This window comes from Pseudoliparis swirei, chromosome 9, assembly GCF_029220125.1.
Source record: "Pseudoliparis swirei isolate HS2019 ecotype Mariana Trench chromosome 9, NWPU_hadal_v1, whole genome shotgun sequence".
In the NCBI taxonomy this organism is placed as follows: domain Eukaryota; kingdom Metazoa; phylum Chordata; class Actinopteri; order Perciformes; family Liparidae; genus Pseudoliparis; species Pseudoliparis swirei.
Genome location: NC_079396.1, coordinates 7,051,632 through 7,079,607, shown reverse-complemented (window position 1 = coordinate 7,079,607; position 27,976 = coordinate 7,051,632). Strand labels below are relative to the sequence as shown.

The 27,976-nt window shown below is 43.8% G+C and overlaps 1 protein-coding gene across 4 annotated transcripts; it reads left to right on the top strand.

Annotated features, from left to right (window-relative positions):
- Nucleotides 1-439: 439 nt before the first annotated feature.
- Nucleotides 440-27,976, top strand: LOC130199998 (potassium voltage-gated channel subfamily KQT member 2-like). 4 transcript variants are annotated; one of them, XM_056423925.1, is made up of 17 exons: nucleotides 440-738; nucleotides 11,242-11,332; nucleotides 11,424-11,550; nucleotides 11,906-12,081; nucleotides 15,942-16,067; nucleotides 16,243-16,353; nucleotides 17,536-17,631; nucleotides 17,717-17,811; nucleotides 18,655-18,714; nucleotides 19,471-19,500; nucleotides 20,121-20,174; nucleotides 20,953-21,176; nucleotides 21,973-21,990; nucleotides 22,749-22,854; nucleotides 23,840-23,971; nucleotides 25,402-25,495; nucleotides 25,599-27,976. In XM_056423925.1, the coding sequence occupies exons 1-17, from the start codon at nucleotides 440-442 to the stop codon at nucleotides 26,451-26,453; spliced, it is 2,694 nt and encodes an 897-aa protein (XP_056279900.1). In that variant the 3' UTR covers nucleotides 26,454-27,976. The 4 variants fall into 4 exon arrangements, with proteins under 4 accessions (XP_056279900.1, XP_056279901.1, XP_056279903.1 ...); XM_056423926.1 differs by lacking the exon at nucleotides 20,121-20,174 and having other exon boundaries at nucleotides 20,953-21,158; XM_056423928.1 differs by lacking the exons at nucleotides 20,121-20,174; nucleotides 21,973-21,990 and adding an exon at nucleotides 18,568-18,574 and having other exon boundaries at nucleotides 18,632-18,714; nucleotides 20,953-21,158.

The window sequence follows — 27,976 nt, the reverse complement described above, 5'->3', positions numbered from 1 at the left end:
ACAGCTTTTTATTATTTTATTTTTTATGATATAGGGAAAAAAAGCCACCTTAATTTTCCTAAAACGAAATAATCTATTTGTAAGTGTTTTGCTGACGCAGCAGACCAGATGTCAATATGAGAGGATGATTGCATGTGTCAGTTTTACTTTCCATTCCTGGGCCATTAAATATTTGCAAAGAATCCTGGCCGTGTCTGATAAATGGCCGGGAAGGGAATAAGGTAAAAGCAGCTACCGTGCAGTTTTCGCGTGGTTATCGCAATTGGTTTTCTTCGGTCGGGTGGGGGGGAGGGACCGATCATCCAACCGCATTCGCCACACTAGCACACACACAGACGCACACACACACAACTGCACACACTCCTCTCAGCCCCGGTGATGCATCTCCGCGGCGGCAAGGACATGGGCAACTCCTCGTGAGAGCCCTCTCGACTTAAGGATGGTGCAGAAGTCTCTGAACGACGACGTCTACCCAACTCAAGCCGAGGAGAGGAAGCACCGGGTCGGCTTCGTCGGACTGGACCCTGGCGCCCCCGAGTCCGGCAGGGATGGAGCGCTACTCATTGCGGGCTCGGACAGCACCAAGCGGAACAGCATCCTCTGCAGACCGAGGTCCAGCATCTCCGCCGGGAGACCCAGACCGTCGAAGAAAAACGCCAGCTATCGGAAACTGCAGCAGTTCCTGTACAATGCGCTGGAGAGACCGCGGGGATGGGCGTTCATCTACCACGCTTATGTGTAAGTGGATGCTCGGACTCCGCCCAAGCATGTTGATTCTGGCACAGTGGCCTTTTGGGGTTTAAGATTAAAACAATTTTTCGTAACTATTTTTTGGGAGGGGTGTGGTGGCATGCTGTGGCCGCTGTGGAGTTTTGCGGGTTTTGCGCTGGTGATGCTCAGATGGCGCACTTAAGCCCGATTAAATGAGAGAGGGGGGGGGGGTCACTTCACCTGCAGAACTTCCGCCTTAACTCTGAACGTCTTGCAACTCTGGGCTCGTGTCATGTTGGGGACTCGAACCCGTCACACTGCGCGCGATTTAGTTTTACTCGTCGAGATGTGTTGCGGCAGCGAGTCTGGGCTTTCAGCACCGTTCCCCTGTGGACAGCTCCGCGCCGCGTCAGTGCTTCCGCAAAATTTACATTGCAGCCCGGCACTGGGTCGTGGGGGAGGAGGGGGGCAGAGCAGGTCGTCGTCGTCGTCGTCGTCGTCCCCCCCCCATAGGCCCATCCAATCGGGACGAGTACAATCTTTTGAGAAAAACAGCCACATGTTGGGACTTGGGACATTACTGGGGTACTGCAGCACATTTTGTGATGCACTTCCATAAGGTTTGGGAAGGGCTAACGAGAGCTGGGAAAAAAAGAAGCACAGGCCGATATGAAAAGGCTGGTGAACACACACACACACACACACACACACACACACACAGGCCCGATACTTTTTAAATATTAACTAGATACTATGACAGTCTGCTAAAACTCCTTCTTTACCTTTTGTGTTTTGATCTCCACTGACCAAGGCGTCTCTTAGAGGTAGTACTGACTTCATGGCAGAATCTAGTGCAAGCAGTGAGGTTTTATTGTAGATTGTTTTTATTTAATACAGCATTTAGAGCCAAACTATATCAATCAGCCCGGTTTAGAACAGGGCCGGTAGCATGGTATGCTGCTCCAATCAGAATCCAGTAGAAAGCATGTCGAGAGTTAGTGTACAACTCGACCCTTCCCAGCAAAGCTCACCCTCTGCCATCCAGCTCACAGAAAAGCATCTGCCTCCATTACATGGCTGCTCTATACATTATTCACAGCCACCACACTTCATTTAATTTCCAGCCAGCTGATTTATAAAACTATCATGTGCCGAGTTCAGACGGTTCTCTCTCCTATCTCATTCGCTCTCCAGCTTATCTCTGCTCCAGAGAAAGACAACAATCGGAAAACAAAAAGACACCTCTGCCCTGCGTGCTGACGACTAACGGGTGTCCTCCTGAAATATTAGGCAGATCTTTTGTCCCTCGGCCTGTAGTGCAACGTGTGAACGATCAATATGTGAAACATGAGCGCCTTCTTCCAGAAGGCTCCCTGTCACGCAGCCTCCCGTCTGTCTCTTTTTTCCTCTACACATCTGGCTGTGTGAGACCAAGGCCTCCCTTTACCCATTGTGTTCTGTTGCTGCTCCAACATCAGCTAAAGGTCAGAGACGCAGTGATCCACTCCGGAATCCCAGATCATGTAAAAAGGCAGCATGCTGTGACCGGGTTTGAAGCTTTCGAATAAATTCATGTGAATGGGAAAAGATCAGGGGAAAACAATCTTTTACATCAAAGACTTCATCCAACAGCCCGTTGTCAGAACAGTTGCGACGTGTCTTTGGTCAAAATTCTACGAGAAGGGACAATTTGACGGCAAGAAAAAGGCTTTTAATTTGTCTGGTACCTATCTCCTGTACATCCAAGAGACCGATACAGAAATAAGGGCTCTGATTTATCTTATTTCATGTGAGTTCGATAGGAGCCTCGTTACTCTGTGTCCTCTTGCAGAAAGCACCGGAGGAAATTGAAAGGCCTCCGGAGCTGTGAGATGACCAAAATGTGTCAGTTCTGCACCAAAGTGGGACAAGGGACTACCACTGGAAAAGACTGCGAAGAGACTCGCACAAACAAAGAGGTTTTTTTAGAACGATGGATTGGTTGAAAAACAATATATTACAAATAAACTTACCTAAAGTGATTCTGATGGACAGAATGAGGACCAAGTTATTCACTATACTGCTTAAGGCTGGCAAAGGGAACGTTAGTGGAGCTGGTTGACGAGCCGACGAGATGTTATCCAGTGGTCTTTTTTTATCGGCAAAGAGGTGTCTGATGGGAGGTAGAAGTAGAAGGAGTTTGAATGTGGAGTCCTGTAGTTGTATTACGGCTAGAAATGGATTGTGATCCTACTTTGTTATTTTTGATCTCAAGCCCCAGAAAGCTCTTTGGATATTTGGATATTTAATACAGTTGTCCCCTCATAATGTTGACACAAGAATGCACCCTCGCTCAATTTGAATCACTTAGTGCCTTGGCTGCTGCATCTTCACTTGACCTGCCGTCAAATAGTCTTTTTGTTTTAGCGTAGGAAAGTCCCCGACTGAAGGAAATGATCCAGAATCATTGCAATAGAATAAGAGCAGAACAGACTGTGAACTGTTTTCAGCGGGTCAACCTGACGAGTCCAAAAGAAAATGGCACCCGCTGCTTGTTGTTGGGGCTGTAAAGTGTTGTCGTCCAAAGAGGGAGGGAGGCAGACGGATGGCTACTTATCTCGATAGCTACGTAGGTTTTCCTTCTACAGAGTTGCGCGGAGGGAGGTGGAGGGACCAGCCGTCCGCCCTTCAGCTCCTTTTCTGGAACCAGTGTAGCATCGAAGCACGATGGAATTAGCGAGCGAGCTAACTAGCGAGCTGTCAGCTGGCGGTGTGCTATGCTACACTCCAACAGAGAGTGTGTGGATGGAGCATAAGGCCGTTAAATGTCTTGTCATGTACTCTGGTGTTCTGCGCTTCGTAACATTACCACTAGTGTGAGGTGTTATGCTGCAAGGCCTCACTTCTTACGGCCACATTGGCAACAGTAGGCTACGTATAAAAAAATGCCCGCCCCTCTAAACCGATTTGAGTGGAATTGTCTGTTTGAATCCTATTTCATGCCCGGAAGTGGCCAGCGTGATAAGAACTGGTTGAACTCTGTAAATGCTAAGCAAAGATGCTTCATCCAACCATCCATCCATTCTCATCCGCTTAGTCCGGGGTCGGGTCGCGGGGGCAACAGACCCAGCAGGCTGACTCAGACTTCCCTCTCACCCGCAACATTTTCCAGCTTATTCTGGGGATCCCGAGGTGTTCCCAAAGATATAGTCCCTCCAGCGTGTCCTGGGTCTTCCCTTGGGTCTCCTCCCAGTTGGACGTGCCTGGAAAACCTCTCAAGGGAGGCGTCCAGGAGGCATCCGAATCAGATGCCCGAACCACCTCAGTTGAATCCTTTCGACGCGAAGGAGTATCGGCTCGACTCCAAGCTCCCTCCTGATGTCCGAGCTCCTTACCCTATCTCTAAGGCTGAGCCCGGCCACCCTACGGAGGAAACTAATTTTAGCCGCTTGTATTCGCGACCTTGTTCATTCGGTCACGAGTTGAGGGTTGGAACGTAGACCGACCAGTAAACTGAGCGCTTTTCCTTTCGGCTCAGCTCCCTCTTCACCAAGATGGACCGGTGCAGCGCCTGTTTCACTGCTGCAGCCGCACCGATCTCCCGCTCCATCTTACCCTCACTCGTGAACAAGACCCGGAGATACTTGAACTCCTTCACTTGAGGCAGGCACTCTGTCCCCACCTGGAGGGAGCAATCCACCGGGTTTCCGGCAGAGCCCCACGGCCTCAGATTTGGAGGTGCTAACTCTCATCCCCGCCTCTTCACACTCAGCTGCAAAACGCCCCAGCGAATGCCGGAGGTCACGTTCCGAGGATGCTAACAAGGGAATTGTCTCCTATAGCATCGATGTTGTCTTCTCATTATATAGAAATTATCCTCGAAATTTTTTCTTGGCCTCGTGATCTGTTCCATCGAGGTCGGGGAAGACGTAATCTTTTCACTATTTTACCACAGCCCATGTCTGAAAGCAGTAATCATACAGTGGCTAATGTTAGCAAACTTAAGTTAAATGTAAAATGACGCATTTATCGTCATCCTGTTGATGTCACTTGTGGCCACAGCTGCTATTTAGCAGGTGGCTGTTTTAAAAGAAAAGGGCTCCGCTAAACCCACGCAACTTGGCCTGCCCAGACGAAGTGAGCAACTAGCTGTTGACCATAGTGGAGCATGTAGCAGTTACAGAGCTGCATGCTAAATGTGCAAATAAGCCAAAGTTTAAGTTTGTCTCAAAGGGGATATTATGTTGGCTGTCTTGTGTTTACAGCATGTATCCCAAGTGGCCCAAAAAAAAGACCAGTCACTGCAGGTTTTAAAAGGGTCAATAGAATCTAAATATACTTTAAAAGTATTGCCTTGCATTACCCATGGAAGAGGGATCCCTCCTCTTGCTTTCATTTCCCCCTCCCCATGAGTTAAAACAAAATGTATGTACTTTTCCCTTATCTGAATCCTAACTAATCATGACAACACAAGGTGCTCCTGTGTCTCCTAAAGGAACACGATGATGGCAGATGGCTCGCTCTCTGCAAGTATCAAGACCGCCCCAGAAAGTCATCGCCACCCTCAAACATCCCGTGAGGAGCTCACTGGGTGGACGCCGCAGTGCGAGCACATGTCACTATTGGCACCATATCTGCTCGGTGGAAAAGCCCCCCTTCCTTATTTGCTCTCCTCTGGTTCGTCGCAGTCTAAATCTAGCATGACCAGTGTGTCTGGGTATAGCAATGTAGGGCTGAGGGGGTCGAATCGATGGTTCTTTATCTGCTGATCAGGAAGAAATGCAGGCTTTTCTGCAACCAACAACAGCCCACCCCCCTCTCATCTTGATTGATCACGTTCTCAGCGATGTGGTCTGGACCTCTCTGGCAACAAGTGTGTGTGTTTGTGCGTGTGTTTTAAGTCAATACAGATGATATCGCAGAGTTGTAAGCACTTGAGATCGGTCTTGGTCTCGTTTTGTCTCGCAGTCAACCGCTTTCCTACTTGATTTAGCTTCAAGACCAGTCGAGACCACCACTGCAGGGATGTCACGAAACTGCTTGAGCATTGTCTGATCTATTTTTTTTAACATGATTACTGTGATTGGTCATAGAAAACAAATTTTAACTCGCACAATGGACCTCTACAATGCCGGTTGATTATTTTTATCAACGGCACACACATACTGTAAAGGTTACAGGTACTGGAACCCAAAACCACGACACGAAAACAGGAATGCAGGAGGAGGATCGTTACTTGGTGATTCAGGCAGGGTCAAAACCGGGTGGTCCGTCAAACAAGGCAACAAATTCAAAATCGGGTCAACAGGCAAACAGGGTCGTAAGGGGCAGATCAGAATTTTTATTCTGGAATTCGCTGGAGAGATTGGCGGTGACACACAAGACAATCTGGCAGAGGAAAAGTAGAAGTGAGGGAGCTAAATAGTGAGGGACTAATGAGGGGATGGGCTGCAGGTGAGAAGGGCGTGAGGACCAGGTAAAGGGAATGAGAGACTAACGAGGTGATCAGAGGCAGGTGCGACGGGCGTGAGGACCAGGTGAAGGGAATGAGAGACAATCAGGTGAGGATGACAGGATCTGGAATGACAGGAGAGTTAATTAAGCATGCAGGCAGGATGAATATAACTATGAAGGTGGAGAAGTCTTGACACATACCCCCCACATACACACATGGTATTGATCTTGACTTAATTTCAACCCCTCAAAGTAGCGAATTGAAGACCCAATTAAATTTGGTGAAAACCCAAATATCTAAAAGCTAATTAACAGCTTGTTTCTACTGCCCCCAAAAAGGTTATTGCAGGTTAAAATAAGTTACTATTTAAATACACATCCATAGCTATTGACCTAAGTGCCTGTTTGGATTTCATAATTGTTTTGCCTCTCGTATATTATTTGAATTTGCAGCAGCGCAGCTTTTACCATCCAGCCGCATGACTTAACATTGAGCATCTTGACAGCTCGACAACGTGTCGATCATGACAATACAGTGTAACAACATTACAGCAGGTGTCCTCTCTCCTCACAGGAAGGAGTCTCAAATGGACACCTCCCAGGTCTGTGATCTGATTGGTTCTCATCTCTCTTCCCCACAGTTATCATGTTAACAAATAGTTGAGACCAGCTCAGGCAGTTTAGTGACATCCCCTCAGTGTTGGTTGTTGACCTGATTATTCTAATATTGGTTCCATAGAATGAACGCTTTAGGCACTAGAAATGTAGAACATATTAAGTCTGGAAATATAATGGTATTAGTTAATTTTATGGCACTGTCATTTCTAACCAATCTTGGAGACAAACATCTCATTTCCATATCAAGATGAAACTTTGCAATCGAAACCTCACGATACTTTTTGAATGGTATTCTTGCAAAAGAATTATACACATAAATGTACTGTGCCATTTTAACTATTTCAAAGCATCAAAAACAGACTGGTCTGTCTTTAACACGTTGTACACCTTTTAATCTTTGTATACAGGCTCAGGATTAATCAAGCTCAGTATATCAACTCACATTGAACACAAACATAGAAAGGCTTTAGAAAAAAATATGTAATGCTTCATTATTATTATTATTTTTTCGTTGCCATTGCAAGTTTTTACAACAAACAATTTGTTTATTGTCCTTTTTGTACTGTCCCGATGAGACCTCATGCATATTGGTCCCGTCTTTGTGTATGCAGAGAGAGAAGCGTAAACTCTGCACAGATGTAGAAGCTAATTGTTCGACTGCTCCGGGTTCTGCCCTTCTCCTTCACCAGTAAGTTTCCTCATTAGAAGGTCCTGAAGAGCTTGGCAATGGCCGATCGGGAAAGTTGCATAAACTGATGTCCAATTAGACTCCTATCAATCACGTGTGAATTTAAACCAAAAGGTTACGGATGTGCTTCCAGTGTAGCTCCATAAAACACACATCACTTGCATCGTCACTCAAACGGGTGCTAATGAGATCCAGAGAGGAACATGTGTTTAGTGTCATTCCAGGTAAATATAGAGGATATATACAGTATGCTAAGCAGTACAAGAGCAATCTGTCGGAAAAAAACTGCAACACTGAGTGACCTTGACAGGAGAAAAGTAGACCTTGCTTTGAATAATACATTTGTTGACTAAATCTATACTGACTGTAAGACAACGTTCATCAGGTTTCCATACACCCTAAACCCACAAGCTGCAGACTGTCCTGAAAGCTTCGAAGAGCTCACTTTCACCAAGCAAGCACTGACTGCTGTGGCCACCGGTGATGTATTAGATGCCACATTAAAACACACACACACACACACACTATAGAAGTAAAAGAGAATGACCATGCATCGAGTGTGCTCACTTGGTTTTTTGTTGTCTTTCTGATGAGGAATGATAAGATCACGATAAAGAATGAGCTTGTCCGTGGAGCTGCTACACATACCATCGATCCCGGTCGCTTCATCCTGGTTGGCTGACGGCCAAGAGTTTGATAACAGAAACTGCGGCAGCAGAAAAAAGGGGAATGAGATGTGTTCTGGTAAAAAATAAAAATACAGATATTACAGCAAGGGAATCCAGAGGATTGATGAGGGTCCTTGTTGAAGAGGATGAAAAGTTTTTGATGAACTCGCCTGTCAGGGTAGATCATGTGAACAATCACATGTGTGGCCATATTTATTCTGAAGTTACACTTAAGACTTGAGGACTTTGTGTTGAATGCTTCTTCGGTGAGCAGGTTCAGAGGGGAGTGAATGGGGGCCCAGTCAACTATGCCAAGATCAAGACAGGAAAGAAATGCATTCAATTCACTTTATTTTGTATAGCCCATTATCACAAAATACAAATTTGCCTCAGAGGGCTTTACATCGGATCAGAAAAAACTCCCAAGAAATAGAAAAAAGGGAGAAAAAAAGAGAAGACACCTTCAGGAGAGCAACAGAGGAGGATCCCTCTCCAGGATGGACAGATGCAATAGATGTAATGTGTACAGAAGGAATCATAACAGAGTTACAACACATTCAATGAGTATGACAGAGTGTATGAATAGTTGGTAGGAGGCATGAACCACGATCCAGACCTCCATGATCCATCAGGCAGATCGAGGTAGAGTGGAGGAGTGGGCGGAGCATCAGCGGCCATGGCATCAGACCCAGCCAGGTCCGATGGACCCTATGAAACGTGAAGTCACAACGACTCCGGAGAGGGAGCAGAGTTAGTAATGTGCAATAGAGAGATGAAAATGTATCTGGTGTCTTTGCCAACAAACATGTCTGCTGAACATTTCAAGTCCAAATAAGTAAAGCTAAATCACAGTCTAGATTTCTACCATCTGACAAGGCTTCAAGTCAAAAGAGCCAAACATAAGGAAGGATCTTACTAGAACTTATATGTATGATCATATGTAGGCTACCTGTCCAGCACCAAACAGCAGGTTAAGTTAGGGACCGGCTGTGGAGTTAGTGGACCATTTATCGAAATTGATAAACCTTTTTTTCTCGTGAGTTTGTGGAGGCTAAAACGGAGCCAACTCCAGCCTTTCATTTTAGCCCCCTAGACCCAGCCCGGCGTTGCCAAATTGTTTCCAGAGCAAGTCAAGTCTTCAACAGACAAAGATGGATGCGGATCAATTGTTTGAACTGTTTATTCTGGGTGCTTTTTGTGAGAGAACTTGATTTATTACCTTCGCATTCTGTGGAAGGTTATGTTGTGATCGCTGTGTATTTATTTATTTATTTATTACCTTCGCATTGAAAATGCGGAAGGTAATGTTTTGATCGGCGTGTATTTGTATGCGTGTGTGCGTGTTATTTGCATAAGTCAAAAAGTATTAAACCAAATCGCATGAAATTTGGTGGGATGATTGGTTATTATCCGGAGACCATTTGATTAGATTTTGGGATTGATCGGGTCAAAGGTCACGGTCATGAAAAGGTAAAAATCTTCTTTTTACTCATTCAATTTCTATCTAATTGGAATGCAACTAATGCCAACATGTTCATAATTCAATGCCCAATCTTGTGATATGCGAAGGTATGCGCTCTACCGAGTGCCCGTTCTAGTTACCTTCGCATTGAAAATGCCGGAAGGTTATGTTTTGATCGCCGTGTATTTATTTATTTATTTATTTATTTGTATGCGTGTTATTCGCAAAACTCAAAAAGTATTGAACCGAATCGCATGAAATTTGGTGGGATGATTGTTTATTATCCGGGGACCAGTTGATTAGATTTTGGGATCGATCGGGTCAAAGGTCAAAGGTCAAAGGTCATGAACAGGTCAAAATCTTTCGCAGAACTCAAAAAGTATTTAACCGAATCGCATGAAATTTGGTGGGATGATTGTTTATTATCCGGGGACCAGTTGATTAGATTTTGGGATCGATCGGGTCAAAGGTCAAGGTCAAAGGTCATGAACAGGTCAAATCTTCTTGAATCACATGGAATTTGGTGGGATGATTGGTTATTATCCGGGGACCATTTGATTAGATTTTGTGATCAATCGGGTCAAAGGTCAAGGTCAAGGTCATGGAAAGGTCAACTTTTTTTTTACCATAGCACGATACGTTTTTGTCCAATTGGCATGCAACTAATGCCAAAATGTTCATAATTCAATGCCCAATCTTGTGATATGCGAAGGTATGCGCTCTACCGAGTGCCCGTTCTAGTTCAGACTGTAAGGAGGAGGTCAATGCGTTGGCGTCACAGCTAATCGACTGACTCAGCGAGTGAATACACTCATTCTGCCTGATAAGAACTGGCGCTCAGCTGATGCTACTCCACCTTCTTTACTCACTCGGTATGTTGGATTTCCTGCACTTCATAATAATAATTAACTAGATTTGTTCAATTTGTTTAAGAACAATCGGATCAAGCTGAACATGTACCTGATGCCACCTGCTCCCCTGCCTTCTTTCGTCTTTCATGACTTCTTTTCCCTCGTCACTTTTCACTCACCCCAACTGAGCCGCAGCAGTTTCTGCAGTTTGTCCTCTTCCCACTAATGAAGGCGCCGCTCAGGTTCTGCGGCTCCCAATTATTTATTCGGTCCCCAACCCTACCCTCTTAAGCTTTAGAAATTGATTAGCAGATTGACAATCTTCATGGTATATCACCGCATGCATCACCACAGCTGGATATTAAATCTAATGTAGAAATACAGCACAGGTTTGGTTCAGCGCTAATGGATTCTAGTAATGCAGATAGTTTTGCTTTTATTCTACAGTTTTACCACTACTTGTTTTTTTAAACCAAAGAAATGGGTCCAAATGATAGCTGCTGACGGAGGCCTGCTGATTATCCAGATGGACTGGAACATTATTTTTCGAAAGACATAACGCTGATATGGTCATTAGAATATTTTGAAGTGATTGTTCCATTCATAGACCAATAAGGCTTAAGTTTGGTTGTGTTTATGGAACTGCTACACGCACCGAATGCACATGATCGCATGGCCTAACTGACTAGAGCGTGTTAGTTTCACAGCTGCGACAGCCATACGCTTCTCCAGGTTGCTTCCCTGTTGAAGGAAAAACAGTGACATCATATGGAATAACAAAAACAATTTCTGTTCTCATATCTCTTCCAGATTCCTCCTGGTCTTCTCATGTCTCATACTTTCGGTCTTCGCCACCATCAGAGAGTTCAAAAATAGCTCAGAGAGTGCCTTGTATATCCTGGTAGGTACAATTTAATTTGCTGTAACCCAACACTGCATACTATACCTTCCCGTCGCAGGGTTAACTCCACCGATTCGGCTTTGTCCCACAGGAAATTGTGACCATCGTTGTGTTTGGGGTGGAGTACATTGTGAGGATATGGGCCGCTGGCTGCTGCTGTCGGTACAGAGGATGGAGAGGGAGGCTAAAATTCGCCAGAAAGCCTTTCTGTATCATTGGTGAGAAAAAACGGGTGAGCTTGAGTCATTTCTCTGGCCTTGCTCCTTCTCTCTAAAGAATATAACACTGTCTTTTTCCCATTATTTCCTTATTCAAATACTGGATGGTTTGAAGATGTGACAACGACCTTTGTGATGCTTTCTAGTGATTTTCAGCGATGATATTGAGTAAGACCAGGTGAAAAGAAGTTTGCAGTCGTTGAAAACTCAATTGAAATTTGACACTTCAAAGTTCTTGGAACAACTTTGGTACTCTGCAAAGTGTAGTTAATTTGGTCTGATTTGATCAAGCATGTCTGACTTCGGCTGCTTCCCAGCACGTGTGGAGCTCTACGACTGTGTTTCCTCTCTCCAGACATCATGGTGCTGATCGCCTCAGTGTCCGTACTGGCAGCTGGATCTCAGGGCAATGTTTTTGCTACCTCGGCCATCAGGAGTCTGAGATTCCTGCAGATCCTGCGCATGCTGCGCATGGATCGCCGCGGAGGCACCTGGAAGCTGCTCGGATCTGTAGTGTACGCCCACAGCAAGGTGACATCATTTATGTTTTATTTTTGTCGAGTTTTAAGTAGAGCTCATTCGGCCAAACACTCTATTCTCCATTGTTTTGATCAGAGGTTTAAAAGCATAGCTGATGTGCACTACAGTCAAGATAACTCCATTGAAACAGGCAAAAAAGAAAATTCTAAATTGAATTATCATTCAATTCAGTTTATTTTGTATAGCCCATTATCACAAATTACAAATTTGCCTCAGAGGGCTTTACAATCTGTACACATAGACATCCCTGTCCCAGAACCTTACATCGGATCAGGAAAAACTCTCAAGAAATATAAAAAACCCTTTCACAGGGAAAAAAGTAAAGAAACCTTCAGGAGAGCAACAGAGGAGGATCCCTCTCCAGGATTGACAGATGCAATAGATGTCATGTGTACAGATGAATCATTACAGAGTTACAACCCATTCAATGAATATGACAGAGTGTATGAATAGTTGGTAGTAGGCATGGACCACGATCCAGACCTCCATGATCCATCAGGCAGATGGAGGTAGAGAGGAGGAGTGGGCGGGGCATCAGCAGGGCCATGGCATCAGACCCAGCCAGGTCCGATGGACTCTATGAGACGTGAGGACATAAGGAGAGAGAGAAGAGGAGACAGGTGCTCAGTGTATCCTAAACGTCCCCCAGCAGCGGCTTCACATAATAATGGTAGCGTAACAAAAAATACCAAATCTAATAGATAGTGTTGGAACTCGATCTTACTTATCCTTTACTGTCTCCTCTTTGATTTATGTTCACTTCCAGCATCTGCGTATCATAACAATTAAAATGTGCTTTACCCATATAAATGTATAGGAGGTGAAATTACTTTTCCCCCCTTTGATTAATGCCCGTAGTCATCCTCTCAGCCTGTATTCACCCTCAGCAATCCTAATAAGCTATACGGAAGCCTGTGTGCTAGCTGAGAGGCCAACACAGGCCTTTTGAAAGTGGGGGTGACACGCCCACCACCACCCTTCGTGGAAACATTTCCTTGGTTGGCATAAAAAAGAAAGATGGGCTGCCATGAAAATACGAGAAGTGCTTTATTGTCCACTGTGCTACTTCAGTGGCAAACAGTTTCCAGCGTCTCTTTGAAGAAACTCTGTCATGCAGACATATTTCTTTGCAGTTTCATTTTAATAAGTTTTGAAATAGTTATATGCGTGCATTAATAAGCTTTGGAAAATGTGCAACTGTGTGCTTGTTTGTGATGTGGCGAGAGGGAGAGAGGTCGGGTGTGCAGCATGTGTTGAGGGAAATAAAGACGTTCATGAAGTTGCCTGGCCTCAGAGGGCATGCCATTCACATAATCATGTCCGATATTATTACAGAAAGGCCTTTTTTTCACAACTAATTTACAGCGGTTATATTACCACTTTGCAAGGCATCCTATATGACATGTTATTACTTTAGATTCCCTGATGCTCACTGCAGGGACATGCGGTCAGGGGAGGCAGGTGAGGCAGAGCCTCACCTGTCATCATGAGTAAAATAGGTAAAAAATAAATAAAAATGAGAACATCACATTTATATTAATATTTGTCCACCAATCTTTATGTATGACTAATTTCGAACATTTTATAGATATATATATATATATATACTTTATTAATCCCCAAGGGGAAATTTGTCGTCACAGTAGCAGCACCAATAAACTAAACACACGAGAATAAAATATAAAATATAAAATATAAAAAACAGGGATGAAAGATATAGATGTATACAAGTAAAATATAAAATACAAAATGAAGTATATATATGTGTATAAAATGAAACATATATGTATATATATATACACACACACAAACAAATATAATACAATGACTGTGCAAAGTATACAAAGTAAAATATTATATACAAAATAAAATATATATGTATATATATACAACATATATGCATACACAATACAATACAATACTAATGACTGCAGTGTAAAATTAAATTAAATATAAAAATATTAAATATAGACAGAGTGTGCAAAATGCAAAGTGTGTGTATGTGTGTAGTGTAAATGAAAATGAAATGTGTGTGTATGTGTGTAGTGTAAATAAATGAAATGTGTGATTTTACAGTCAAAATCGCTGGATTTGCCTATTTCCTGTTCAAATACAGGATGAAACGAGAGTTGAGGCAGCGACGAGTCGAGCCTCACCTCTGATTGCGCAATCCATCACAAGCTGGGTTGATACATGCAATTGGCCCGTGCGGGTTGCTGTATCTCTGCATGTCGCCAATATAATGTTTGCAGATATGTTTATTTGCCCCGATTTCCCACAGTCTGGCTAAGGTCTTTAACCATTACAGTTTAATGTTTGTAAGTGACATATTTAGTTTTGCTGATGGTAAATAAAACCGCAGTGAAAAGGCGCAGGGTGAGGTAGATACTCTGCCTTACTGAAAGCGGGCGCTCGTGAGCCAACGGGTACTTGTTGTTGCTTCTTCTACGCAGAGGCGCCAGGCGAGTCAAGTCCGTTTGTTTTTGTATTTTGCTACGCCAGACTGCCAACATGGAAGAGGATTATATATCTGAGCTTAAACATGTATCAAAACTGGACTTTCATTCAAAAGTGGACGTGATTAACACAGGTAGACCAACGACGGAGCTAAAAGGTTTGCTTCAAACTTGTTCTTAAATTCAGGCTAGCGCCGTTTAGCTAGCGGATGCTAATAGCGCGCTAGCATTCTAGCGTTTCCGGTTCTGTGTTGTGACGTCACTAGTGACATCACAGAGCGCCGAAACAGAGTTTATATATAGAAGTGATTTCCAGCAGGAATTTACTCTGTGAATCTCACGCGGGTTCACTCTCCTGGGGAGGGGGGGCTCTGAGATTAACATTGGGGTGGGTGGGACGGCGATTCTCGAATCGCCAGGACAAACGGCAAGCACACAGACAGAAAAACACAATAATCAAATTACTCCAAAACAAGACTATAACTAGAACGGGCACTCGGTAGAGCGCATACCTTCGCATATCACAAGATTGGGCATTGAATTATGAACATTTTGGCATTAGTTGCATGCCAATTGGACAAAAATGTATCGTGCTATGGTAAAAAAAAGATGTTGACCTTTCCATGACCTTGACCTTTGACCCGATTGATCCCAAAATCTAATCAAATGGTCCCCGGATAATAACCAATCATCCCACCAAATTCCATGTGATTCAAGAAGATTTGACCTGTTCATGACCTTTGACCTTGACCTTTGACCCGATCGATCCCAAAATCTAATCAACTGGTCCCCGGATAATAAACAATCATCCCACCAAATTTCATGCGATTCGGTTCAATACTTTTTGAGTTCTGCGAAAGATTTTGACCTGTTCATGACCTTTCACCTTGACCTTTGACCCGATCGATCCCAAAATCTAATCAACTGGTCCCCGGATAATAAACAATCATCCCACCAAATTGCATGCGATTCGGTTCAATACTTTTTGAGTTTTGCGAATAACACGCATACAAATAAATAAATAAATAAATAAATACACGGCGATCAAAACATAACCTTCCTGCATTTTCAATGCGAAGGTAATAATGCTTGTGAGTCAAGTTTATGCACATATATTCACGCTACTTTGCATTAATAAAAAATTAAATATAAAAAAAATTATAATAATTTGCCGCAAAGTACGTAAGTAAGTTTTACGTACCGGTATATGTACCGTTTGTGCGCGTGTGTGTTGTGTGAAGAATGCTGATGAGACATGAAATAACCAGTAGCCAATTGAATAAGCTACCCTTTTGGGTTTATATATTTGTAAATCTGACACTAAAGGAGTCAGTGCCTCACCAACCATGAACCTCACCTCACGTCACTGGCTCACTGTATTTGCTTTCCCTGTAGGAGCTCATCACGGCGTGGTACATAGGCTTCCTGTGTCTCATCCTGGCTTCATTCCTGGTCTACTCTGTGGAAAAGGAGTCAAATGAGGAGTTTGAGACCTATGCTGATGCTCTTTGGTGGGGACTGGTAAGACATACCCCGAAATTTAAAAAAAAGAGTCAACAATATCCATATAATAATAAATGAGAAAACATTCTGATATGTTACTAATTGTATTCCCAGTTTGCTTCTGCTTCTATTTGAACAAATCTGTAACATGTACCAAACCACTCAAATAAAGTAGTGACTTTATTGTCATCAGATCACTCTTACCACCATTGGTTATGGTGATAAGGTTCCCAAGACATGGAATGGACGCTTGCTGGCAGCCACGTTCAGCATGATCGGGGTGGCCTTCTTCGCTCTTCCTGCTGTAAGTTCGAGAGATTGTCAGAGCTACTTTGAATGCTGATTGCACCTTGTTTGTGTTCATCAAGTCTCCATCAGTCACGGCGTAAAGCACACACTGATGTGGCCTTACTGCTCTGCACCAGAAAGAGTGTGTCCTGTCAATCACATTAATTGCGTCACGTGAAAGATCCACTAAATTGAACATGTGGAGTGAAGTGGGTGTGTCATGTAGTGAAGTGGGTGTGTCATGTAGTGAAGTGGGTGTGTCATGTAGTGTAGTAGGTGTGTAGTGTAGTGTGGTGGGTGTGGTGTAGTGTGGTGGGTGTTTCATGTAGTGTAGTATGTGTGTTGTTTAGTCTAGTGGATGTAGTGAATAAATGCTGCTTTAAAAGGAATACGTTATTATTTCAAACAATCAGTGAAGAAGGAAGAAGTTATACATCTATGTTTGGTATTTGTTATACATCTATGCGTATTCTCTGTGGTCTCCTAATATCAATATCTATCTATATATATACAGTATACACATTTTGAGTTGTAGATTGATTGATCAGTTACATATAACTGTCTCAGTGAGCCCTGGTTTAGGGCCTTGGTCATGGAGCACCTAAACAGAATGCGGCCATTATTAATGTTTCAATTACACCTTTGCTCTTCTTGCAATCACATGTCTGCTGTGATAGAATATTATATATTAATATGCATCTCAGCCACCTAATAACTTTTCAGTCTTTTAGGATCTCTCATCACTCATAAAACAGAAGCACTTTGAGTGAGCTAGTCTGTTGTAGTCCATTTATCCCCTGTGGTACTTGGACTGTTGAAATAAGCTAAAAGCTTCCTATGAATCCACAAAGAACTCACATATACCCCTTTTCATTTAAAGATTTGAAGGTGACAGACTCAGCAGTAAGCTTTGAGTGAGCAGCTAGCACCACACACAGAAACAAGAAAATATTGCTGAGTCAGCGCTCTGTAAGGGGGCAAGAGTTTTTGCCCCTTTTGCCAGCATTTGCGCTCACATTTCTATTATCCCGAAGGCTTTGCAGACGTGTGGAAATTTATGATATTATATAGGTCTTTTTGTGAGATTTGCTGACTGCTCTCTGCTCCGAAACGGTTCTACAATATGTTGAGTTGTTGCAATTTCAACTCCTGGCCAGCAGAGGTCAATAAAAAATAACTGATCAATGAATCTGCACAGGGCATCCTGGGTTCTGGCTTTGCCCTCAAAGTCCAAGAGCAACACAGGCAGAAACATTTTGAAAAGAGACGCAGCCCTGCAGCGGGCCTCATCCAGGTATCTATATTTTCTTCACATTTCTGTTTTGTGCTCCTGACAAAAATGTAAAACACGTATTCTTTATTTGTGTTTCTCCATCCAGGCTATGTGGAGGTTTTATGCCACCAACCTTTCCCGCACAGATCTGCTGTACACTTGGGATTTCTACGAGCAGACTGTAGTTGTCCCAATGTACAGGTACGCAATGAAACTGTCCGAATAGGGCCGTGCATTATTCAACCTATTCAATAAATGCAACTGTTTTCCCATATCACATTCTGCCATCTCTCCAATAACCGGGAAGCTGAGTAGAAATCCTGCAGGTCGTCCTCGTCTCATTGCAAACTCACTCCTGGAATCAGATACTACTGTCTGTCGTGAAGAATCACACACTGGTGTTGCTTTTCCCTTTATGCTTTTTATTAGGATAATTTTTCAGTGGATGAGGAAGAAAGAATAAATACTTTTACTGTCATATTACATATAGTTATATACATATATGAAATGTATTCTCTGTATTTAACCGAGCCTTGATTATTAAGGAGCAGTGGGCTGCAGTGAAGCGCCCGGGGAGCAAGTGGGGGTTCAGTGACTTGCTCATGGACACTTCGACATGCAACTAATGGGGATAGCAGGGATCGAACCGATCACTCTCCCCACTGAGCTACAGTTGCAGGAAGGCGTAATTTCAGGGACACCGGCGGCTCTTTGAAATGCTCTTCAAAAGACAAACTGCCAGCGGCTACTTTGTCAAATCAACCACACATTCATCAGTCCAACGGTTTGAATCAGAAAATCAGCTGATTTCTGCCTTTTTTTTAATGCAAGTATAACACCGCTGCCCGTCTGCCTCATCTGGGAACGGCTTCATGTCCGGTTTCATTCCATCAGTCATTTAAGGGGAAAAGGTGATGACATAACAGAATAAATGACTGCCAAACTAAATGGAATTAGCTTTCAAGTGCCCGGCGGCACGCTCTAACCATCCAACACTGACTAAGTGAAAGAGACTTGAGAGAAATGTGCTTTGTCTTTCCCCAGACTTATTCCACCTCTGAATCAACTGGACCTGCTGAGGAATCTGAAGGCCAAGTCATTCAGGTATAAACATGACGGAGGCCAAACTTCTGCAGCAACTGATGATGATGATGATGATGATGATGATGATAATGATCTCATGACGATGCGTTTGGGATGATCGTATTGGGCATAATAAATGTTACAGGTGAAGCAATATTCTCGAAATAGAATTGGACAGATTTGAACAAATAAAAGTAGTTTGAAATTCATATTAAAGTTACACAATATGATCCCAATTATTAAGAGATAATAATAACATTAAGACCTTCAGAAACCTGAACATTAAGATGACATTTCTCAAGATTTGGCCAAAATATTTCAAAGCTAATTAACAGCTTGTTTCTGCTGCCTCCAAGTGGCCAAAAATGCTACAATAATCAATATGATCCCAATTATTAAAAGGCAATAATAAAGGGAATACATCATGGTGACACTGGTGAACAGCGTGGAGAATTTAACAAATTGAAGACAAAAGTATATTTGGGGAAACCAAAACATCTAAAAGCAAATTAACAGCTTGTTTCTTCTGCCCCCTAAAAAGGTTATTGCAGGTTAAAATAAGTTACGATTTAAATACACATCCATAGCTATCGACTTAAGTGCTTGTTTTGGATTACATCATTGTTTTGCCTCTCGTCTATTATTTGAATTTGCAGCAGCGCAGCTTTTACCATCCAGCCGCATGACTTAACATTGAGCATCTTGACAGCTCGACAACGTGTCGATCATGACAATACAGTGTAACAACATCACAGCAGGTGTCCTCTCTCCTCACAGGAAGGAGTCTCAAATGGAAACCTCTCCCAGGTCTGTGATCTGATTGGTTCTCATCTCTCTTCACCTCCCCGTTGGCTTCGTTTCAAATCTGCTCTTAGCGGCTGTCGAGGCCCTCTTCGTGCGTGTGCGTGTGTGCGTGTGCGTGCGTGTGCGCGTGTGCGTGTGTGTGTGTGTGACCTCCTTCAAGAATGGTCATGCTGCATTTGCTCACATGGTGCTCAGAGATCAGCTGACGTTGGCCTCTCCCGCCGCCTGAAGGCTCCACCCAATGAGCTGCTCTTTGACACTCGAGCTTTCAGCACCACCTCGGGGGTGGAAAGTGATTTGGAACACTTTACGAGCATTGCTTGATTTTGATCACATTGTTTTTTTGAGCCAAAGAAACATGTGTAATTATTGACAATGTGGTAACACTTTATCAGGACTTTGTAACTCATTTGCATATTTTAATTGTTATGATTCTGATGGAGAAAAAAAAGAACAATTTCATAAGAAAACTACTAGTGGGCATTTAAAATAATTCCACATAATTTATGATATGTGACTGGTTGCAAATGAATGAAAGTGTTACTTGGATCACAGTATGGCACACACTGACTGTATCCACTGCTACTTTATCTGTTTGTCTCCTCTCCTGCCCGCCACTCTAGTAGTGAGCATGCACACAAAGACAGACTTTGCGGGTGCTGCCCGAGAACTATTAGGTATAGTGTGCACTGCAAGTCTGTGTGTGTCCTCCCTTTTCCTACCTCTGTTCCTCTCCCTCTTTAATTAAACGCAAGGAAAGGTCGAGGAATCCCAGTAAAAGGAGGTGTTAATTGTATGTATGGAAAATAGATTATTTATACATAGAGCAGTTCTGTCAATGATGTCAACATGACATGGATAATCTACCCACGTCTTTTACATTTCTCTCTGGAAAAAACCCTGATAGACATCTTTTTTGATTGCCCTGTCATGTTGATTTATGGTTTCAGTTTAGTAATGACTTCATGCTGTTGATTTGCTTGCTGCCTTTTTCTTTTCCTAATCAGCACTTCTGTTCAACAGGAAAGATGCATATTGCCTAATGCGTTTCCTTTGACCGATTCCCGCATATCATCACGATGGTGAATTATATTGCACGATTTGTGTTTTGTTTTTTCGACTTTCTTTTGCATACAGTCTCTTCCTTTTTTAGGCGTGCGCTGTCACTCTGCTTCCTGTGCATGCTTGCTCGTAGCTCCCCGCTGCTTGCCCGACCCACCGAATGCTCCACTGTGTTGGTATGTGGCCATGGCTCCTTCTGCTGTAGGACATTGCCCTTTTTGCGTTTCTGAGGTAAGACTCATTATTACATCAGTGCTGAATTCGACAAATTCCCAAGATTACACTAGAGAAACACAGCAGTTGGATGAAGGCATTTAGTTTATTAGCTGTGTGCCTACATTTAATCACACTGTAGAAAAAACGAAACTCAATTGTTACATGTCCTTCCTCAAGCCGGAAAGCAAGCCTGAAGGACAAGGTGTTCGCCAGTCCCACCAAGGCTCCCATGGCCAAGGAGAAAGCCCATTCCCCGGGTCCGGAGGACAGGGCCGAAGCGAGTCCCGGCAAAGACGGCAAAAGCTGGAGCTTCACCGAGAAGAACCGAGGGCCAAAGCACTCCTTTAGGGCCAGGGGCAGCGCCTCGCGACAAAACTCTGAGGGTGAGAGAGCTTCACACAGTGCAGCATAATGAGTGTTAAAGGGACAGTACCGCTACTTCTTGTCTAATGGAATAGCAATTTGCCAATCGATTGCAGTCGAATAAGTGATTAATTTGCTGTATAATTGCATTCACTTGTAGGTGGAAAATCTGACAGCATTCAAACCTTCACGAAACACTTTAAAGAGTTTGCAGCTGTTTAAAGGACTAGCTCTGCATTCTCTGCTTAATCCCTTTCTACCTGAAACAGATCGATAGATCTCTCCAGCTGTGTGTTTTTAGAAGGAGTTGATGGCCCTTAATTGATTTGCAATTAAGCCTATCTTATCTCATTGTGCCAACTGTTGCTATATGCCGTGATTCTTCTTGTATGCATTCAAACATACGAGGAAGACACACCAAAGCCGACGTGTCAACATTGTGCCGGGGAGACAGAGGTCCGTTGGTCAATGGAGCCATCACTCGTTACATTCGCATGTCATCCTGTGTTGGTTCAAGCAGTCTGACAAAAAGGCAAAGAAACGGCGACATAGAGAAGTCCGTTTGTCGCCATTTCTTTGGCTTTTTGTCAGAATACTTGGACCAATTCTCTTTGGTTAGCCTACAGCTGTACATTCTACCACATGAGTTACACACAGTTTGATTCGGCTGAATGTCAGAGCAGAGAGAGACCAGCCTTTTCAAACATGAACCAGAAATCATTCTGTGTCCTCTACTTGTTCCATGTTTGGAATCGATTTGTCTGCCATTGTCATCCTGTTACACTCCATAACAAATCTTTCCCCATGTCTCTCCTCTCTCCTCTCTCTTTGCAGCAATTGAAGGTTTAATAAGTAAGAAATTGGGATATTGTGTTGGTTGGCTTTTATGGGGGAAATACTCAAAATAAAAAGTCAGCTACACCGGTCTGAGAAGCCTGCATGTTGAAATATGCTGGGATTTGTTCACTTGACATGAACCCTTTTAAATTTAGATTTTCTCAAAAAATGTTCCTACTCAACGATGACTGAAGACTGAAGCATGATACTAGCTGAGAACAAGCATGTATGAATATTAGGATTCCCAATAAAGATGATGATAGTATTGTATCTGTCAGGCCGAGTCAATTATGGCTTCAAGTCAAGTGGTGCCAAGAAAATCGAAAAATTGACACGAAGACCAAAAATGCACCAAAGCCCCGCTTTATGCTGCATGAAGAGACCTCTCGCTTTCCCTGCCAGAACCTCTTCCAATTTCTGTTAGACCGTGATTAGGCCTTGACTCCTTTTGCCTGTGCAATAAATTTCAAAATCCATAGATTACAACGCTGGTCTAGACTGTAATTGGTGGTGGGAAGAGAGCACTTGTCCTTAAAGGGTTCAGTAAAGCTTTATCCCATCAGCACTATTCTTCAATTCTGCATCAAGTTCTTTTCTTTGTTTTCTCCGTTGTTCCGCAAAGCCTGCTCACCACACTCACAAACTAACTGGCTTGAAACCAAATAGAATTTTGCACCTTTTGTAAAGCTAAAAGCAAATGCTTTGCTGCAGACGATGGGCGTGTTGAAGCAGATCAAATATGCTTTAAGAGTGCTCTTGTCTTTGCTCTGTAGAGGCGAGCCTCCCAGGAGAGGAAATTGGCGACGATAAGAGCTGCGACTGTGAGTTCCTCACTCAAGAATTACCAGCAGGCCTCAGGGTGACAATAAGGGCAATCTGGTAAGGATTCGTTTTATCACCCAATTTGAATTGTTCTGCAATATTTACTTGGGCACTTGTGTTGTGTGTTCAAGACTAATCATCAATGGAGCATACTTTATTAGCTCTGTGTTTAAGGCTAGCGATGCATTTTCTGGTCATCATTCATCCGTAATTATAACATTGCACTTAAGTTTACTGGTGAGATCTGGGAAGGTGGTGACCTCAATAAAAAGAAGTCTGATGAGGCAAGAAGTCAGACAATACGACAGCTTTATAACGCCCAGGGCAGGTAAACTTATCCGGAAGAGAAGATTAAAGTAATATGAATATCACTGGCCATCACAGAACAACGTTCGGGTTCAACTTTGACCTTGTAGCTCTCACTTTTGTTTTTCCCTCCAGGCGAAGATTGACTTTGTTGTCGTGTACCCAGATCTCTGAACGGACTTTGGTTAGCTCAATGTTTTTATAACCAAGAGAGACTAAGGCCAGAGTTATGTGAAGCTTCATTCTTGACCTTTGACAAAGCAGTTTGACAAAATAATCTTAACTCAGGGTCCACTTTTTCATGAACACTCAATCATATCGAACATGCTTAGTGGGCGGAGTTCTCTCAGTTGCCGTGGCGTTGCTTCTGTATGACTGAGAGCGCAATCTGCTGATGAAGACCATGAGATGTGGTGGAAAGCTCTGGATAAAGCTTTGGGCCTGAGGTTAAGATTATTTAATCAAACTATGAAAGTCACCCACAAGTCATAATGAATTACCTCAAAGGAAAGAACAGTTTTCCGCATCGAATTTTTTTTATCAAAGGCCTTTTTGATGGAAGACATTTTGACATGTCACAGTAGAAAAAATCAAGCTGAATCCCATTTAGTTGCTTCCATTTGAGGGTTGTGATACATGTGCGTGCTGGTCACGGCTTATTGGGAGACCTCGACATCCATGATATTAGTAATGCCTGGGCCCACTCGTGCCTCAACAACAATGTGTCCTCCCCTAGCATCATGAAGTTTCTGGTGTCAAGGCGGAGGTTCAAAGAAAGCTTGCGGCCTTATGACGTCATGGATGTGATCGAGCAGTACTCGGCAGGTCACCTGGACATGCTGTCACGCATCAAGAACCTGCAGTCCAGGCAAGTGAGCGTTCGCTACCCAGCCGATTGCAGTCTAAATCGGACTTGCTTTCCAGGTCGTCTCAGGGTGAACAACTGTCCCGCTCCCCGTGAGTCTAAATGTCAGACTGGATACGGAGGATGCATCTTCAGTTCATTCGTTTTGGTTCCACCATCAGTGTCAACTCAGTGTGAGAGCAGAGTTGTGGTTCAGTAATTCCGTGTTGGTGTTTTTTTTCCGCTGGATACAAACATGTCGTGACACACCAGTCATTGATTCGCCCGTTCCATTTTGTGTGGCGGCATGTGTTGTATTGAGATCCCAGTGTTGTGTGTGTGTGTAACATTTCTTTTTTCACTCCTTCAGCTTGGTCACAAAATCATTTTAGATCCAACATTGATGTATAATCCTATTGTTTTACCTCCCGCGGGTTAGCTCCTCACATTTTGATCCCGCCAAAGGTCTAACTTGTAGAATGAATATATTCCAACTGTGAAATACATGCACTCTTCATCCAACGAAGCAAGTCAGACTAACCGTATGTCTTGTGTATGTGTGGAATATATTGACACGTGTGTGTGATGTGATTCGCGACGTTGCTTCATTTTGTATTGCGCTCATATAGTCTCTGTGTGCCTTTCCAGGGTAGATATGATTGTGGGGCCCCCTGCCCCATCAACACCTCGCCATAAGATGTCCACTGAAGGCCCTAGGTTAATACACTGCACCTCTAGAATGACCATTTTACCAGCATTATTCTCTTTTTCCACCACAGCCCAAATATTGAAGCAGTTACGTGCTACCTTTTATCATTTTGATTGACGGAACCCCTTTTGAGTGATCATTTAGCCAGATGACACATGCTGAGATGCAGTTTAACATTTTCATACTAAAGAGCATTAAAGACTGGAGTGCAACATTCGGAGGATGCTGCACTGCCGCTTGAGCTCTTATGTCACATTAGATCAGCTGCTGTCAAGAAAAGAAAAGAAGAAACCAAAGTGAGGCTTCCCGCCGCTTTTCTCCCTGAATGTCATTGAGCCGTGTCACGTGGCCCCACTCAACAGGGGTTTGACAGATGCTTGCTCTCACATTGGAGACACAGAAGGACAGCTCCCCAGCAGGATGCATCGGAAATGAAGCATGAAGCGCAACAAAAGCATGCGCAAGTGATGCATTTTGGCCCCCAGACAAATTGTCCCCCCTCTAGTCACCTCTTTGTCTCATTAAAGAGCGCCTGATTTCATGACGCATGCATCCATACTGTCAACCTGAAATCACAACTTTCTCTGGAAACATAAGCCGCCATTCATTCATTTCAAACATACTTGTGGCTTGATGGGTATCGTCGACATGCTTTCTTTCCATAATCTTCATGTAACGGTCCTTCCCTATCATTTTGGCATCATGAACTTCTTAATCTCAGACATTACTTTTCTCTGAATACTAGAGTTGACCAGATTGTTGGTAAAGGTCCTAAACCTGAGGAAGAAGCGTCCGATGACCTGAGCATGATGGGACATCTGATCAAAGTGGAAAAGCAGGTATGAATGTGTCCTCAGGCTGTGTCTAACCGATGCACGGGTTGGGTCACGTTTTGGGAACACCACTTCTACATTGTGTGTGTTTTTTTCTTTCTCCTCGCAGGTGACCGGCATGGACAGGAAACTGGATTTCTTGGTCAACGTGTATGTGCAGCGCATCCCTCGTTCGGAAACCGAGGCCTTTTTCCACTCCAAGGAGCCGTATCCGGGCCCGCTTTACCACAGCCCGGAGGAGTGTAAGCTGGAGAAGGAGGAGGAGGAGGAGGAGGTGGTGAAGGAGGAGAAGGAGGAGAAGGAGTTGGAGACGTGCTCGGCAGCAGCTGCTCCATACTCGGATGGGTCTCTGGAAAAGAAGGATCCTTTGCTGGGTCGGCACGTATCGGCCATATCGGTGGGCACCTCGAGCCACGGCAGCCTCAGCCGCCCCTCTACCTCCTGGCAGCACCAGCTGCAGCACCCCCTCAGCCAGCCCGCCTGGAACAGCAGCGTGGCCGACACCCCCTCGCCGGTCGGTGGCTGCGGCGATCACTCGACCTCCCTGTTCCGCCTCCCGCCCCCACCTGCTCCGGTCCACGACTGCTCCTCCACCGGCCCCGGCGTCGGCGGCAGAGAGAGCGGCTCCCGGAGCAGGAGGCGCCACAGGAGACGTCAGCAAGACACCGCCGCCGTGGAGAGCGACACGTCCATGTCCATCCCGTCCGTCGATCACGAGGATCTGGAGCGCTCCTTCAGCGGCTTCATTGTCTCCCAGGCCAAGGAGGACTTCTTTGGGCCCTCTTTCTTCGCGGGCTCTGGAGCCGTGACTGAGGTCGCAGCCGGACCTTCACTCTGTGCCAGGGTCAGACCCTTCATAGCAGAGGGGGAATCGGACACAGACTCTGAACCCAATGCTCCCTCACCTCTTTCCTTCACCGGGGAGGTGTCATGTGCAGAACGGGCGTGGCCAAGACTAAAGTAGGCCATCGGGGGTCCTATCAGGAGCCAACTGACGGTCTGTTGCTGCTGCTGCTGCTATTAACGGCCATTTTAGGTGGAGCAAATGGGTACGATTAGCAGTTTATTACAGAGGATGGTAAAAAATATGTACAAAAGAGTAATCCTTTATAACCATTTAGTTTTATTTGTGATCCAACCCTTTACAGGCAATGCTTCGTTACAGTTGCATTGGGTTCCATCGAGATCTTGGTTAATAGAAAGATAGCTGTTTAGGGACATTTCTTTCACACTTCGCACATATACTATTTGTTTATTAGGGGGGAAATCTGTGCGAGAGTCCAGATGTGTGAGTGATTCATGACACTTTTTCATTTTGCACTAAACATAAGCGTGACACAGATTTGAATGAATCATAAGCGAAAATGACCTCCTTTTATGAATCGTGAGAGCATTTCACCACTAACTGTTCCGCTGACCGCTTCAACTTTGAAAACAAAGTGGGAGTCAGTGATGCAAGAACATCTCACCGCACCGTTAGCATAGTGTCTTGATATAACTTCTATACCTTTGAATGACTTGAGGTGTTTCCAAAACATTAGCTATGATAATCAATTAGATTAGACAGAAGAAATGTGCTTGCTTTTCAGCATCGTTAATTCAGTCTGGTTTTCACAAAGTACTGCAGAACACCTCCCCTCAAAGTATTGCAGATACTTCCCCGTCAGTAAACCAGTGCATGGCATGTTAAATGGTTGATTTAATGGGCCGCGTTATAAGCTGGCTACACAACCAGTCAACAGACAAATTCCACGAGTGTTTCTCTTCTATACAAACAGAGATTTACGTGCATGCCCAGTTTCAAGCTAAAATACGTTCACTTTTCTTTTTATGGAGCTTCAATTGAGTTGTCATGTAAATGCTGCCCAAGCTTGCTAGTTAAAAAAAATTCAGGGCAAATATGTCCACCGAAGGCAGATGTTTAATGCCACATATGGAAGTAAAAATGGACATTAACTCCTATATTTTGTATTGTTATCACACAACATGCAGTTGGCCTGAGTAAATCATATGGGACAGTTACTCAGACGTGAAGGTATTGAGCCTCCGCTGCGTAGGTCAGTCTTTTAGAGTCTCCGCTGCTGTGTCAGTCCTTCACTAAATGAGGAAAACGCAATAAAAAGCAAGCAGAGCAATCGAGAACCAACATCAGAATTGCCTTATTTTTCACACCTAAGTTAATAAATCAACATTGTGAACATTTCATGAAAGTATTGATTTGTTAAGTGCTGTTACAGTTTTAGCCACTGATAGTGCTAAAAGCATGGGATTGTGACATCTGAGGCATGAATAGTTCTTGTTACCTTACAACTACCCTGAGTAATACCTAATTGGACATTCTTTAACACTTCGATAAAAAACTACTTTTAGAAGAGATTGTTTTTAAACAAGATACACAATCCATTTATTTGTTATTTAAAAAAAAAAAAAGAAGAAACGATCCTGCTCGCATGTTTTCTCCTACCCAAAGAAAGGACCTGTAGGGTA

Bases quoted from the DNA above. Each gene is read 5' to 3' on its own strand.
- LOC130199998 (XM_056423925.1), top strand. From the start codon at position 440: ATGGTGCAGAAGTCTCTGAACGACGACGTCTACCCAACTCAAGCCGAG. The intron at 11,333-11,423 runs GTAGGTACAATT...TTTGTCCCACAG, and splicing joins AGAGTGCCTTGTATATCCTG to GAAATTGTGACCATCGTTGT. The intron at 22,855-23,839 runs GTAAGGATTCGT...GTCCTCCCCTAG, and splicing joins GTGACAATAAGGGCAATCTG to CATCATGAAGTTTCTGGTGT.